This window comes from Propithecus coquereli, unplaced genomic scaffold (assembly GCF_000956105.1).
Source record: "Propithecus coquereli isolate 6110/MARCELLA unplaced genomic scaffold, Pcoq_1.0 Scaffold470, whole genome shotgun sequence".
Classification (NCBI taxonomy): Eukaryota; Metazoa; Chordata; class Mammalia; order Primates; family Indriidae; genus Propithecus; species Propithecus coquereli.
The window spans coordinates 923,668-940,307 of record NW_012150508.1 but is presented as its reverse complement, the minus strand read 5'-3'; the positions used below and the strand labels follow the sequence as shown (position 1 = coordinate 940,307).

Below are 16,640 nucleotides of genomic sequence, written 5' to 3'. Positions count from 1 at the left end.
AACCTCAAACTCCTGGGCTCAAGCGATCCTCCTGCCTCAGCCTCCCGAGTAGCTGGGACTACAGGCATGCGCCACCATGCTCGGCTAATTTTTTCTCTCTATATATATTTTTAGTTGTCCAGATAATTTCATTCTATTTTTAGTAGAGACGGGGTCTCGCTCTTGCTCAGGCTGGTCTCGAACTCCGAACCTTGAGCGATCCACCCGCCTCGGCCTCCCAGAGTGCTAGGATTACAGGCGTGAGCCACCATGCCCAGCCTCATTTGCTTACTATTGTATACCCAGTACCTAGCTCAGTGACTGGCACACAGTTAGAGCACAATAATATTTATTGAATGAATGAATCTTCACTTCTACTTATTTGTCAGATATTTGTTGGGTTCCTCTAGGTTCCAGGCACTGTTCTAGGTCCTATGGATTCACAGCATAGTGTCCTCAGTAATCATAGATTCTAGTGGGGACCACAGACATACATACTGATGTAACAAAAATATGTATTTTTCATTTATAATAACTCTCTTATCCTCCTTCTACCCTATTCTAAGAAGAATGGGCCTGAATATCTGGAAGGCACTTTTTTGGTGAGCAGTGATGAAGAGGGATATATAAATTTGGGGCCCTATTGTAGGCAAAGATTTGGGGAAGAGGGAGAAGCTGAGGGAGACGAGTGGTGGGACTTTGGTTGAACTGAAGAGGCAGCCTCAGACAAAGGTACTAAAGTCAATTAAAAGAAAATATGGTGCAGCTCAGCTCACGTGGCTGAATTCTGCTGGACAATTGACAGTTTATGAAGAACATTACAGCCTTAGGGTTGGACCTAATTAATAACATAACGGAGAAGGGGGGATTCGGCAGGAAGAGAGAGCACTCAAACTAAATATTTTAAAACTGTTACCCTTAGAATTATTACCCTTAAGTTACAGCTTTACAAAAACTCTTAAATCTTGAATCAGCAGCTCCTACTGGCTAAGAATAAATTTTAGGTACCTATGTGAGTTCAAACACCTGCAAGAAAAGGAAACAAAAACTCTAGAAGGGAGGGTGACAGAGTAAGTGTAAAGCACTTCTTCATTCATTACCTTGCACAATTCTTAAACTTACCTTGTAGTCTTCCTCCTCTGGAACTTTGCTGAGGTAGTTCTCATGACTGTACACTTTTGTACCGACTCGAAACTCCATTCCACAATCCCCTCCCCGCACCAAACGGAAATTTAAAAAAAAGTCAAATTCTCTATCCTCCTTTAAGGAACAGTTAAAAGATAGACTCCCTTTCCAAAACTAATTGTTCAGTAAGCTGTGTTTCTATAGTCTACTTTTCATTCACCTTACAGCTCTTACGCCATTGTGTAGTATAGTTATTTGACTCCATCAAGTCATTTGCCCTGAACTCCAAATCACTGGGGACTCAGCGCTGTTTAACGCTCAGCGCGGAAGGGAGGTCCGGCATTTAGAGGGCCCTCAGTGAGTGTAACCCAAGCGAATGCGTGCGGCAGGGAAGGCGTGGAGACAGAAGACTGCCAGCTCTTTTCGGAAAAGTTGATAGGATAAATGACAACACACTTAGTGATATATTAGTGTTTAATAAAGAGGGGGAAACAAAACCAAGGCTCCACGCCCACTGCTTACTACCACCTTCCCATTCACTAGCAGCTTCACTAATCCCATTCCTTCTTCAAACCAGAGCTCAAAGCAGGCTGCGTGTGATTGGCCAATCGGAGCACAGTCTTCCGCGGTCGCGAGGACGGCTGCAGCCAATGAGAGACCGGGGCACTTTGGTGGGGTGAGACAAGCCTCTGTCTGGAGGAATCCTGGGGAGTGGTGACGCACTTGGGTGGGACTGAAGCTTGATTGGCAGGTGGGCTATCCACTGCCTCAGAAGGGAAATCCAGCACGGTGCGCGCTGGAGGAGGCGTGGGCGGGGCACTGAAATGGAGTCAGCCAATGCCTGCCGCACTACGCGCAATCACCAATGGCGACACGGATATGGCGCCGTGGGCGGGGTTTCGGTCCAAAGCGGTGTAAGAGCTGCGCCTATTAGTACCGTCCTCACCGTCACAGCGGGCGCCTCCGCCTCCCTCTTGCTTCATTCATTCATTTTTCACTACCTTCATTCACCAAGATAGTGAGGCCTAGTCGAAAGCCATGGAGAGCGTTCTCCCAGCCGCCAGCTTCCTTTATTGGGTGGGCGCGGGCACCGTGGCCTACGTGGTCCTGCGCGTCTCGTATTCGCTGTTCACGGCCCTTCGGGTCTGGGGCGTGGGTAACGAGGCAGGGGTTGGCCCCGGGCTCGGTGAATGGGCAGGTGAGTTGGATGCGGCGCCGCGGCCTCCCTCCTGCTGCGGCTCGCGGCTCGGGTCCGGCGCTTGGCCTTCCTTCCTCTCCCCAGCTCTCTTTTCCTCTCTGAGGCTTCGCGTCTCGCGTACCCGCCCTGACTCCCTTAGTCATCTTACGGCTTGCTTAGACTACTTGTAGAATTTTAAAATACCAAATACACTGGTGGCTCAACTCCGGGAATCTAAAATGCTGCTTGGTGGGTGCAGGAGAAAACTTGAGTCCCTGGAGCTTGTGTCTCTTTAGGCGTTCCGGGTTCGTGGCCCGGAGTCAGTCGCCTTGCTTCCTCCTTAGTCACACGCGACCCACCTGGTTCGCCACTTGTGTTTTTAAAATAAAGTTTTTCCCTTGGTGTGAATACTGGCCCTGCGCTAAGGATGCATAGTATTCTCTTGGCTTTTTGGAGGTGAGTGGAATTTCAAAAGTCATTTTGCTCTGTGGAACCTTACGTCCCCACTCACATGGATTTGGGCTATTTCATATAGTTTACAAAGCCCTTAAAAAGAAAATCCTCACTAAACTGTTCTGGAGTCCCAATCCTCAAAGCGATAACTCTTGTGGAAAGCAAAAACACTACTTTTTGCAGAAGGACGTTTGTAGGAAAAAGTATCTTCACAAAAAGGAGCTAAACATAATGGATCTTTTTCTATCTAGTCGGAGGATTTTAAAAATGGAGGACAAAGGTCAGACTGGAGAAATTGGGAAAATTACCAGCAGGGAAGTTTTGCACTCACTTTTCTTCTTTTTCTGCCTTTTTTGTTTCCTTCTTTGCTTTATTTTTCATCTCTTTTGGCTTTTTTTTTATTAAGTGATTGCTTATGATATGCTTGTGGTTGTTCTCTAATGTGATTATTGATTTTGATGTTTTATAATTGAATGTTCACTTCCTAAGCATTTTATTTAATTTTGGGGTGGTTAGGTATAGCTTGCAGACTAGGCTCAAGTAAGATACATGAATAATGTTACTCCATGTTCTGTTCTTTACGTTGTTCATTCAAAAATATTTAAACAACTTAGTAGGGAAGACTTAATATGTTAACCTTTTGGGTTTATGTTAACATAAACGTTAAAAGAAAACATCTCAAGTAGTAATGCATACATATGTGAGATCTTTCCATTATGTGAGGCCACTGTTAACATTATAGTACTTCTGTTTCACAATCACCTGTTATCTTTTGATATTCTCTGGTAAAGAAAGTGAAGTGTTCAGCCTGATTATAATTAAGATTATGTATGATTTCATAATTGACTTGCCCAAGTTCTTTTTGTCAGCTTTGGAAAATTTGTCAACTTTTGCAACAGTTACACAAGACGCTCATGCCACAGGGAATTGTATCAAGGTTACATTTTGTAATTTGCAAGCAAAGACTGATGTTATTAATAATTATTTTTTTAACTGTCTAACTATCTACTGACTAATTGTTCAAATGGTAAGTCCAAGTCATGTGTATATGAGTCTATAGTAAAAGTCAAGTGATGTGACATTGTCATCTCATAAGTAACATTTGTATTGAAAAGATTTGGCCCCAGAGGAGGGATAATGGATAAATTAGGGGAAGTGTTTCTATAAGATTTAGATATGAAATTTGAACTAGAACGCTGGGACAGCAGAAAGGATCATATTGTCATAATTGAAGTGAAATATTGACGGGTTCAGTTTACCATGGATTGTTGGATAATCTTTTTTTTTTTAAGTGTTTAAGCAGAAGTGATCAAATTGTTACTTATAATATTACAATTGGCCTGGATCATAAAAGAAGATGCTTTCTTTATCTCTCCAGATTCAGGGACTCCTTTCAAAAACAAAGAAAATTAAGAGCAGCTCATCTTAAACAGGTTCTTTATATCACTTGGAGGGGTAAACTGAAATAATTAGGAAAAAAAAACAAACTAGCAGAGATGACACTTGAATAGTTAGGGTTAAAATGTGATTAAAAATAGATAATTTGTTTAACTAAAGTTATGATTTTGGAATTAACTGTTGTATATAAATAGCACTAGTAAGTTTTTTCCCCCTATAAAATTGCTATCTTACTCTCGAGGCTCTGTATATTCCCATGCGGACTCCTTTGAATAAATGCTAGTGCGAAGCAGTATTAAGGGAGGCATTACCTCCTTTCTAGTACTAATGTTTGTTTAATATTTTCTTCTCCATAACCAATTAAATATTTTTAAGTATTCTATACTAATATGTTGAATTGATAGCATATTTTTATTCTTGTTATTCTTTAGTTTCTTCATGTGAGTCTAATTTACATCTATCATCTCCACTTTATTTTAGGATCTTTATTTTAGATTTTAGGATCTGAAGGGCAGGGACCATGGATTCTCACTTTTTGTCTTTTCCCACAGTAACTGGCATATTGATCAGATAAGCTCTTCTAAACTTAGGAACAAAACTCTGAATAAACCTGAAATACAGGTATGCTTTGCAATTAGTAAAAATATTCTAGATAAGAGATTTCTTAGTCTCATTAGGTTTTTAAGACCATCTATTACTTGGCTTATACTCTAATTTATCTCTGTCTTCTGATTAAGAGCTAGGTCATCTCTTTTTCCGAGTTCTTTCCAGGAACATTCCTTTCAAGTGAATCAGCTTGGTTTAACTAGACCCCTAGCAGGTGGGTATAGCCAATTTAGTAGGTAAGACTCCTTTGCCTATCGTTGTTATATAGGTACTTCCTATATTTCTTAGGAGAACAAAAAGATCCTGTGAAAGTAGAGTGTCAGTTGTTTGAAGGTCAGTATAGCAAGTAATCAAAAGAAGGTTGCTAACAAAGGCAGTTTGTGCAAAATAAAGCAAAGAACAGTCATTGCTGTAGAGCAATAAAGAATGTAATCTGTAGAATTTGCTTTGAGCATAGATAAAATTTGCATTTATTTGCACAGTTTCCATTACTGGAGTTCATCTAAAATAATTGCTGTCGAAATAAAGTGGAGATGATAGATGCAAAGGCAAGGTAAGTATACTTCCAAAGGCAAAATATTTTGTAAGTGTAAACACAAGACAGCACTCTGAGCACTTATTTTTAGTTTTGAATGGAGAGGATATTGCTCCAGGCAGCAAATAATAAAGGATTCACTAATCAGTGAGTTAGATTTTTTTAAACAGCTTTATTGAGATGTAATTAATATACCATACAATTTACCCATTTAAAGTGTACAATTCATGGGTTTTATTAGGTTCACAGGGTTGTGCAACCATCATCAAATCTAATTTCAGAACATCTTCAACCTCCTCAAAAGGAACTCTGTACCCATTAGCTCTCATTCCCCAAGCCCCACCCACTCCAGCCCTAGTCAACCACTAATCTACTTTCTATGTAGAGTTGTGACTGGCTTCTTTCATTTAATGTAATGTTTTCAAGTTTCATGTGCATCATAGCATGGAATCAGTACTTCCATTTCTTTTTTATTACTGTATAATATTCCATTCTGTGGAGTGAGGTTAGATTTCACAAATGGTCTTCTCTGCATTTTGCCCTCTGCACATTTACGTTAGTAAATCTCTGAGATGTTGCAGCTTTGGATGTTGATGGAACTCATTTGGCTCTGTAGTATTCCATGGTTTTCCTGATTCAGTGACTAATGAGGTCTTAAAAAGAGAGTAGGGTGGTGAAATTCTCCTCTGGAAAAGCCATTCATCAAAACATGCTTTGCATAGCCAACCTCCAAGAATCAAAGGATTCTCAAAATCACAGGTATGATCATAATTTCTGTTTTCACATTGGATAACTGCACAAGGTTTACCTCAAATGGCTGAAGACTGTTTAAGTAACTATTAATAGTAGGTGCCTTTCTTTAGGTTTTGAGGTATCACATGATTTGAAAAATTATATGTGAAATGTTAATTATTATTATTTTTTTTTGAGACAGAGTCTTGCTCTGTTGCCTGGGCTAGAGTGCCATGGCGTCAGGCTAGCGCAGAGCATGAAATGTTAATTATTTAAATTGGTAAACCCAGAAGAAATATTAATAACTACCATTTATTTATTTATTTTTTGCCTTAGACCCTCTCTGAGTGTAAGACTTTTTTTTTTTTTTTAGAGAGAGAGTGTCTTGCTGTGTTGCCCAGGCTGGTCTTGAGCTCCCGGTCTCGAACGATCCTCCTCCCTTGGCCTCCCAAAATGCTAGGATTACAGGTGTGAGCGACCGTGCCCAGCATCACTACCATTTATTGAGTGAATGCTTGAAGTGTGCTGGACACTTGACAGATTATTTTTAATGTCTCTTTGATCTGTGCTCCATTATCCTCAGTGGATAGTGGAGAAAACTGAGGCTTAAGTAAATTACTTCCCTGTCTATGGTTTCATAGCTAGTGAATTGCAGAGTCAGGATTTGAAGCCAAGTCATCTATTCTGCAGCATTCACACACTGTATGTTGGTGATTGGTCTATAGACAGGATAAGTACTTGGGAGTGGATTTCTTTATACTCTGTGAACTTTATTAAAAGCTTTTTGATTGAAGGCACATTTTCAAATTTGCACCTGTGTGGCTTTTCTGGAAGCATTGCAGAATAGTCAGCACATTTTAGGGTCAAGTAGCTTGGGATTTTCTTCAAATTTGCACCCATGAATCTTGTTGCTGCATGAGAAAATGGTAGAAAGTCACTGAGGTGCTTAACAAAGTAAAGGGTTTGACTGTCATCAGAATGGCTGGACTGGACTTTGAATGCTATTTTCTGTTTACCACTCTGGCATTCTTGAATGGATTTAACAACTCTCTGGAGGTTCAGCTTGGTAAATGTAACATGCTCCTGTTGACATTCATGAAACTCTAGTATTAGAGTGTAGATACTTGTTCTTGCTGGTGAGCTGATGTTGATCACAGTAGTCATTACAAAGGCCATGTTTTTCAAAAAGACAGGGCAAGTGAGGGAGGGCAGAGAAACAAATAAACTTAGTCATAAAAGTTTTTTTTTTTTGAGACAGAGTCTCACTGTGTTGCCCGGGCTAGAGTGCCGTGGCGTCATCCTAGCTCACAGCAACCTCAAACTCCTGGGCTCAAGCGATCCTTCTGCCTCAGCCTCCGGAGTAGCTGGGACTACAGGCATGCGCCACCATGCCCGGCTAATTTTATCTATGTATTTTTAGTTGTCCGATTAATTTCTTTCTATTTTTAGTAGAGGCGGGGTCTCGCTCTTGCTCAGGCTGGTCTCGAACTCCTGAGCTCAAACAATCCGCCCGCCTCGGCCTCCCAGAGAGCTAGGATTACAGGCATGAGCCACCGCGCCTGGCCCAGTCATAAAAATTTTTGAGTATTTGTTCATTCTGCACTTCAGCTCCCAAAAGGGAGTCCATGTGCTTAAATGGAACAAGTTCTCCGGATTTGAGTTGGCAGGGCAACCTTAAAGTGCTAGATGCAGCTGAAGGATTAGACCTAAAAGCATTACTTTACCTGATTTGGAGGAAAAACCAAAGAGGGAGGTTTCCTGGAATTATGGATTCAGCCCCTGAACTCCCCAAATTAGAATATCTTCTCCCCTCAACCCCAAATCAGCCCCCATTCTCCTCCCCTGCCCTGTTTTTTTTTCTGTTCTTCTCCTTCCTTTCTGTACAACACTAACTTTCCTATTTAGAGGTCAAACCTGAGATCTTGGCGACCCAAACCTAGACTTGAATTCTAGCTTCTCTACTAGAGAAGCAGGTTTCATAAGCTTATTGTGAAGGGTAAATGAGAATACTTATTCTGTGTAAAACAGATACTACATAGTGCTTAATAACTTGTTATTATTAATAGTATTATTAGCCTTAGTCTCATTATGCTCTAATCACTTTAGCTAATTGCCAGGATAAAGTTTAGTAAGAAAAAGTTAATATTTGGGTGACTACGCCTTCAGAAAACTGAAATTACCATGGCTACTTACAACGGAGAGTGTTGTATTTTAAAACTAATTTTTTTGGTTGGTTGAATTGAGGATAATTTATTTCTTTTGGTTTCAGAAAAAATTTGTCAGAAGGTTTAGATAATGAACTTTATAAATTCAGAATACATGGGTAAATGGATTTGAATTATCAGTTCCAATGCTGTTAAATGTTATTTGTAGATAAGCTTAAGTTGAAACTTTTTTAAAAATAGTGGATCCTTTATTTCATTTCTCTTGTCATCCTTAGCAAAAAGTCAAACCATAGCAATTCACGTGCATATCTTCTGGGATAGATTGAGATGAAGGCTGCGGAGGCAACGTGAGCAAAAGCCTTTGCTGGGCTTGGGGAGAGTACAAGTATATCCCTCCACCAAAAATACCATTGAGTGCCTACCTTATGATAGCCCAGAGGGATGGCAAACGGTAATCAAATGAACAAACTGTGCTGTGGGAAAGTCCTAGAACTGCCCCAGGAAAGTGATGACTGAGCTGAGATCTGAAGGTTGAATGTAAGTTAGCCAGGTGAAGAGTGGCAGGCGTAGCAAAGGGAAGAACATTCTTGGCAGAGGGAACAGCAGGTGCTAAATTCCAGAGGCAGGAAAGAGCAGGGCGTTCATGAAACGAGGCCTGAGTGGCTATAGCAGCAAAGTGTGGGCACGATGTGCCATGGGACTGGAGAGGTAGGAAGAGGCCAGCCAGCAAGCAGGTCCCTTAATCTTAATCCTAAGAACAATAGAAAGCGATGGAGGGATTTTAAGAAGAAGGATAACGTAGCTGAGTTTGCAACTATGAACAGAGTTTCTTGTTTCTATGACCTCCCTGAAGTTTTTGCCCGCCTTCTTTGAGAAAACATTGCCATACAGAGATATACCAGTATGAGTCATTCAGATAATCTCAGTTAAAATTGCCTTTAAAAAAATGCAATTTTATACTTTATAGTAAGGGTGGCCACTTTTGTGCACTTCTTGGTTATCACCTCTCAGAGACCATTTCTCTCTGGGGGAAGAATTTAATCACTATGGTATGAGAAGTTCTCTTACCAGGGACTGAGTGATAGGGTTGTTGAATGAACCCTGAAACTGGGTTATTGCTTCTCATGGTAACATAATACCATGGTGTGATACTTGAAAAGCCTGCCACAGATCTGTATCAGAAGGAATGCTTTGTTTTATTTATTGATTTTTGTCTAGCAAAACAAGGCATTTGCCTTATCTCTAACTGGCAATTCCAGGGAGACTATCCAGTTTCTGGAAAGTTATCTTTGCCACCATTAAGTGAAATTATTTCTATTTAAATAACCTATCATTGCAGGAAGGGAGGAAAGGCTAGACAATTTAAGAATTTGAACAATTAGTGTACCTAAAGAGTATTAAATTGGGAAACAGTACAGCTAACAAACAGATTGGCTTTGGAGTCAGCTAGGCAAGGACCAGCTTTGCTGCTTACTAAGCCATTTGACCTTGGGCCAAGATAGTTAACCTCTGAGCATAATTTTCTTCATCAGGAATCTTATGACGAGGAAATGAGATGTAAATGAAGTTCTAGTGTAGTCCTTTGTGTGTTTTTATGGATATCAAGTAAGATTTACTTAAAAGAGCCTTTTTTTTTAGACAGAGTCTCACTCTGTCACTCTGGCTAAAGTGCAGTGGTGTCATCATAGCTCACTGCGACCTCAAACGCCTGGCCTCAAGCAACCCTCCAGCCTCTGCCTCCCAAAGTGCTAGGATTATAGGCATGAACCACCACTCCTAGCCAAGAACATCTTTTGTTTGTATAAATTACTCTTATTTGATGAAAAGGGATTGTTGACTGTAGTTCTCTCAACAGTTATACTATTGAAAATCTGAAGTTATGAACAGATCAATTAGGAGGTGATTAGTGCAACTGCAAAAGAATTCCTTGCTTGGTTGAAACGATTTACTAAGGAGTTCCTTTATATTTGGTTCTCCTTAGTGAATCTAAGATAGGATGGACTTAGAAAAGTTTGGTTATGTGTAACTTTTCAATTCCATTTGTAAAAAACCTTAGAGTCATCTTTGAGTCTTCTCCACATACAGTCTGTGAAGAAATCCCACTGCCTCTAACTTCAGAATATCCAGAATCCAATCATTTCTAAGCCACCAAAATCTCTTGCTTCCATGATAACAATAACAGTCTCCTACCTCTCTGCTTCCACCTTGGCTCCCCTACAGTTGGTTCTTACACAGCAGCTGGAGTGATCCTTGACAAACCTGAGTCAGCTCATGTGCTGCTCTGCCCAGATCTCTCCAGCAGATTCTCACCCACTCAGATTAAAACACAAAATTTGTCCCATGCTTTAAACAAGGCTTTAAACTACCTGCCTCCTGCCTCCTGCCTCCTTTTACTTCTAACCTATTTCTGCCCACTTTTCCTCTTACTCTCTCCCTTCCAGCCACACTCACCTCTTACTGTGTCTTGAACAGGGTTGGCATTGCTGCAAAGCAACGGTTGGGACCTTTGCCTCTTCCTCTTCGCAGAATTCTCTTCTTCTGTGGCTGACTCTTACCTCCTCCAAGTCTTTGCTCTGAGATATCACCTTCTCAATAGAACTAACTCTTCTGCCTTTAAACTCATAGTCCTCTCTCCCCACCCCAATCTGATCCTATGGCCCTACCCTACTTTTGCTTTTTGTCATAGCAGTTGTCACCATCTCCCCTACTGTATACTTCGCTCACTTTTGATGTTTCTAGTTTGTCTACCCCTGTTAGAATGTAAAGTAAAATAAATGCAGTGATCTTTGTCTTTTTTGTTCACTTATGTATCTTCAGCACCTAGAGCAGGGCCTACACATAGTACCAGTACACATTTGTTGAATAAATGAAAATATCTTTTAAGTAAGGTATTCTAGTTTTTTGTTTGTTTGTCTTTGTAAAGAGACAGAGTCTTGCTCCGTCACCCAGGCTGGAGTGCAGTGGCACAATCATAGCTCATTGCAGCCTTTAACTCCTGGGCTCAAGCCATCTTCCTACTTCAGCCTCCTGAGTAGCTGGAACTATGGGCGCATGCCACCAGGCCCAACTAATGTTTTTATTTTTTTTGTAGAGTTGGGAGTCTTGCTGTGTTGCCCAGGCTGGTCTTGAACTCCTCCCCTAAAGTAATCCTTTCGTTTTGGCCTACCAAAGTGCTGGGATTACAGGTGTGAGTCACTGTGCCCAGTCTCCAGGTTTTTTTTTTTTTTTTTTTTTTAAAGTGAGGAGTGTCTTGCTTTGTTGCCCCACCTGGTCTCTAACTCTTGGGCTCAATCAGTCCTCCCGCCTCAGTCTCTCCAGCAGATGGGACTATAAGTATGAGCCACCGCATCTGGCTTCCAGTATTTTTGAGATTAAGGGGTAATGTATTTTTGCGGGTTATCTTCCCTTTCTACGGTCTCTTAAGTTATTACAAATCTAAGAAATATTAGCAATACCTCAACCTTTAAAAATGAAATTATTTATCTAAAACCAAAATAGACTATAACCTCATAAAGAAGTTCTCCTACTATAGACTCTGAAACCATGCTCTACCTGGTTTTGAATCCCAACTCTGCCACTTACAAGCTCTATCACTTTAACTTCTGTGTGCCTCAGTTTCCTCATGGGGATAATAACAGGTTTGAAGTACTGATTAAATGAGGTTAAATTATTTAATGGCTGTGAAATACTTAGAACAGTACCTGACATTTCTGTAGTAAATGCTATGGAAATGCTAGCTGATATCATTATTGTTGTTATATCTGCTTGTCACTTTTATCTGTGGGGATGATTCTTATTTTTATCTATATCCATCTTTTCCAGATTTTTCTTCAAATTTCTAATGATATACTGTGTATCCCTTCAGGATGATTATCAAAGACTTCAATCCTAGCATGTCTAAAATTTAGCTTTTCTGTTCTCCCCAACCTGTTCCGGACTTCCTTACTTTTGCTAATTATGTCATCTTGCTAGTCATGCAGCCCTAAATCAAGAATGGCAAATTCAAATGTCTCAGGCAGGTAAAGTGAGGGAGTGAAGTGGGCCAGGTGTGAATGCATTTTGGGACACTGTTCAGGTGATGTTGGCACAGTCCTCTCAGATTTTTCACCAGAATCTCAAATTTAGGTTTTCATATGGAAATTTTCTTTTTAAGGTTGTTGCAAATTTCTCAAGTTTACTCTGTCGGCCAAATCAATTGTCAATGGGCCAAATGCAGCAAGTGGCCAGTTTGCTGCCTCATTTCTAAGTCTTAGAATCGCACTTTCCGTTCCACATCTAGACAGGAAATTCCCAACTCTTACCGAATCTACCCCTGCAGTTTCTCTCACATCCATCCCTTCATCTGTGTTCCCCTACTATATCACATCCCTACCAAATCTTACATGCACTCCTGCGAAAATTTAATCTACCAGTAAAGCCTCCAAACAAGTTACCCCTTCCTTTTATCTTACACAAAAACTTCAGAAGTTTCATAATGTTTCTGCAAACATCAAGCTCATTGGCCCCTTTTGATCCTGCCCTTATGTCTATTTCTGGTGTCATCTCCTTATGCACCTTCCTTGGATGCATCCCTGGATGACTTCCTGTGTCCCAGATGTGCCTTTGCTTTCCTACTTCCTGCTTCCATGGCCTTGCTTATGCAGAGGCGTTTAGTAGATTTCAGTGGTGGTTGAGTGTTGATTTCACTCTGCCAGAGGTGCTCTTTCTCCTATTCCACACTCTTCCTCACTCTTTCTGTTCGTGAAATTCTACCTATTTTTCAGAATGCAGATTATGAATTTTTTCCTTGGAGGCTGCCCAGATCGAACTGATTATGCACTTTTGGAACTCTGATAGTACTTGTTTTGTTCTTTTTTTGGTGGGCCTTTTCACACTTCAATTTATTAGAAATGTGTGTGCACATGTATTACCTCATTTGTTCCAGAGCGTACTGTAATATTTAGTGAATGAATGTTTTTTCCTTGAAGTTCTGGTGTGTTTCAACTGGGAGTGGGGTGTTTTTGCTTTGGTTTTGTATTTTTTGTTTTACTTTGCAAGATAATTTGTACACTTATTTTTCCTCTTTGTTTTAAAACCTCAAGTGCCATACACCTTAAAAGGCTAGATTGAAAATAAACTAAGGCTGGTTAGACAAAGACTGGTTACAGGGTTCTGACAGCACAGTCATGATAATAGTTTTGAAAGTGTGAAATGCAGTGAGATCAAAAAGATGTCCTTGAGTAGCATTGGTAACAAGCTGACCTTTCTTCATCTGTGGTTTTAGGAAATTGTTGCAGGGAACTGAACACTCTGCCACATATAATATTTAAATATTAATAGAATTTTGGTAATATATTTATTATTCATCACTAAGTCTTCTTTACAAAATTTTTACAAGTAGATTTTCTTTTAGTAAGAAAGATTTTTCCAATTAAAGTTTCAGTAAAACCTTGCTAATTGGTAAGGCTAAGATGAATTTGTGAAAAATTAAATTCTAGGATATGTTGGCCAAAATGTAGTTTTTAATTTTGAAGGCCTGATAAAATGAATCCAAGTGTTCTATAACTGTCACGCTTTTTGAATTGTTGGAGACAACTGAACCAAATTCCCTGGAAGATCTTTGGTAGTAAAGGCATTGAATGGTAAGTATATAGAGCCAATAACTGATAGAAAGTTAACCACAGAGCATTGAGCATATAGTTTATTTGCCTTATGGAAAGCAGTGAATCCTACAGTTGGTTGACAATCTTTGCAAAAGCCATTTTGTGAGACACTTGAGAATACGGAAAATTCATCAGGAGGCAGAAGAGAATAATGATAGAATAGCAAAACTGGAAGAGATGTTAGCAGCCTCTTCAAATATTAGGGAAAGATGTGCTGGAAGAGGTAATGACTTGCTGAAGATTATGCATCCAGTTAGAGAACAGCCAGGCAAACCAGGTCAGTGGCAAAGGACAGAAGATGGTGGATGCATCTAGTGTAGATTGATTAAAAGCAGTGAGAGGAGTGATGAGAAGCAGGCTGACAACAGAGTAGAAGAGATTTGTCAGGGATGAATTAGAGGAAGACTGGTGAGGAGGAAAAGCAGAGGTGATTAATAGTAATGATGAGGATGCTGGCAGAACTGGACTTCATCCCACATTCCTTCAACTGGTGTGAGAAAAAAGACAGCCCTCTCTGTACAAGAGCCTGAACTCTCAAAGAAATGACAAGTACTTCTGTCACCCTTGATGGCACCATTATGCTGTGCTCTTAGTACACCCTACATAGACATTAAGACTGGGGGCACTTGTTCATTGTATATAGTGGTACAAGCTAAGTTGGTTGATCCAGTACCTCTTACCTATAGTCTCAGCTGTGCTTATACCCCAAATTGCTGTTTATGTTGACACTGAATTGCCAAGGAATTATTTTATTGTTTTACTATATGCTTCTCAAGGTGGCCAGCAAAGGATGCAGTATTTTTTAGAAATTTAAATACCAGTTTTAAAGTTCCCTTAACATTCTTAGTATTTAGAAAACTCATTCTCCAGATTGGTTTTACTCTAATGACTGGCATGAACTGCTTACAACCTTACTACCTTCCAGTAGAAATATTGACAGCCTTGCTTTAGTGAAAGCTGAGACTCCCAGTCCTGTCACAAACAGTGCTTATACAGTAAACAGGCACCCCTGATCTTGCACATTCAATCTTATAATTTTGCTGTGGATCAGTGAGCTACTGCTTATCTGTCTGTTCAATGCCTATCATTGCTTGTTATGTGAAAGGAGGTGATGATCTCTTTATAGATAATGTGGGAAAAAAACCACATTGGGCTAGACAACAACATTCACACATTTTGAATTAGGGAGCCTGAATTAATAAATGTTACTGTAATGATGACATCTTAATTTACAAAGTCCTTCCCAAGTATTCTTGAAAGATTTCCACAACAACTCTGCAAGGCAGGGTAGGATTGGTTTTGTTATTTCCACATAATATACCAAGACTATATGGAGATGCAGTGACGCCGTGAGGATTACACAGCTAGTAAATAGCAGAAGAAATTGAATCTAGGTTTTCTGACTCTAGGCTCCATGTTCTTTCCAATTTATTGCCAAAGTTCCTGAATAAGAGTGACGTTAAGGCAATTTGGAATACTTGCACAAGAGCTTCTAAGTTGGAGAGTTCCTCAAATGTTGCTTGGAAGTTAGAATCTTTTTATGCCATGGCAGTATCCAAACTCACATGGACCCCATGAATTAGTCCAGTTGCTTGTTAAATATATATTCTAGGGCTTTACTACAGACCTAGTGAATCAAAGAGAAGAACATGGGACCATGCGTTTTTAACAGATTAGATGAATCTTAACATCATGCATTTTGGGAAACAACTGGACTAGCCCTAGAAGAAGACTGGATTATCCAAGCAGGCTTTTTTGCCAGATATCTATTCTTGATACCAGGGCTTGGTTTATAATAGTGTTAAAACTTCCAATGCTCTAAAAAAAACCCCACAAAAAACAAACAAAAACTTCCGATGATTTCTGTACTAAATATTTGCTCATAATTTTGACAGTTATATAGGGATTCTGCTATAGGCTAGTTCTGATGTGCGCCTCTGAAATTGATTAAAAACAAAACACAACACTTGGAACTTCAGGATGTTGCTATGCAGTGATGAGCCACACACGGCACATCCAGTATTTCCCACCGATTGGAGATTGCTGGTGAAGGTAGGGCAGTCAGTAAGAATGGGTTTGGTAAATAAAAAATAATAGAATTTTAATTTGTTTTGGGTTTAAGTAGGTCCATAGAAGCATAGGTGAAGACTTTACTATAATAATGGAGAGAATAGTATTTTGTTCTTATTTATTTATTTTTTAGTGGCCCCATATCTTAGTTTATTTTTATTACATTTAGAGAAAAGAAAGTTTTAAGTCTGCTTTCTTTTCTTAGAGGTGGGTTGTAAAAAATTACTGCGTTTCAGTATATGAACTTGAAAAAACTACTGGGAAAATAATATTAATGATACTTTTTGATGATGATTCTTAAACAGCCGATAGACTGAAGAAGGTGTTTTGGTTAGTTTTTTTTTTTTTTTTAAGTCCTCCGAATGATAAGGAAGAAGGAAAAGGGGCTTAGGTTCAACCAAAAGAAATTTAGACTTTACTTGGCTATCTGAATGACCTTTGTAATGATTATACAATGGAATTGGGTCATTTGTTCATTCAGCGAGTAATTATTTATTGTGTGCTGATTATGTGCCAAACCCAGTGCTGGGTGTGGGGATACAGTGACAAGCAAGAAAGCCATAATCTCTATCTCCACTGATCTGACAGAGGACACAGACATTATATAAGCAGCTCCAAAAAGTGTGCTAGGAGCCAGCTATGGGAACACTAACGTAGTTCAGAGGCTTAGAGAAGGTTTTCTGGAAGAAGCAACATTTGAGGTGTAGAAGAGTAGAAAGATGATGATGAAAGAGTAGAAAGGTACTTCTCTGTATATC

At 39.8% G+C, this 16,640-nt stretch overlaps 1 protein-coding gene across 1 annotated transcript in view; it reads left to right on the top strand.

Moving 5' to 3' along the window:
* The first annotated feature begins 1,911 nt into the window (after positions 1–1,911).
* The window catches only part of HSD17B12 (hydroxysteroid (17-beta) dehydrogenase 12), a 160,448-nt gene continuing 145,719 nt past the window's right edge, over positions 1,912–16,640 (top strand). The window contains exon 1 of the mRNA XM_012655324.1: positions 1,912–2,302. Within this exon, the coding sequence (XP_012510778.1) occupies positions 2,143–2,302 (160 nt within the window). The 5' untranslated portion in view covers positions 1,912–2,142. The remainder of the gene's footprint in view (positions 2,303–16,640) is intronic.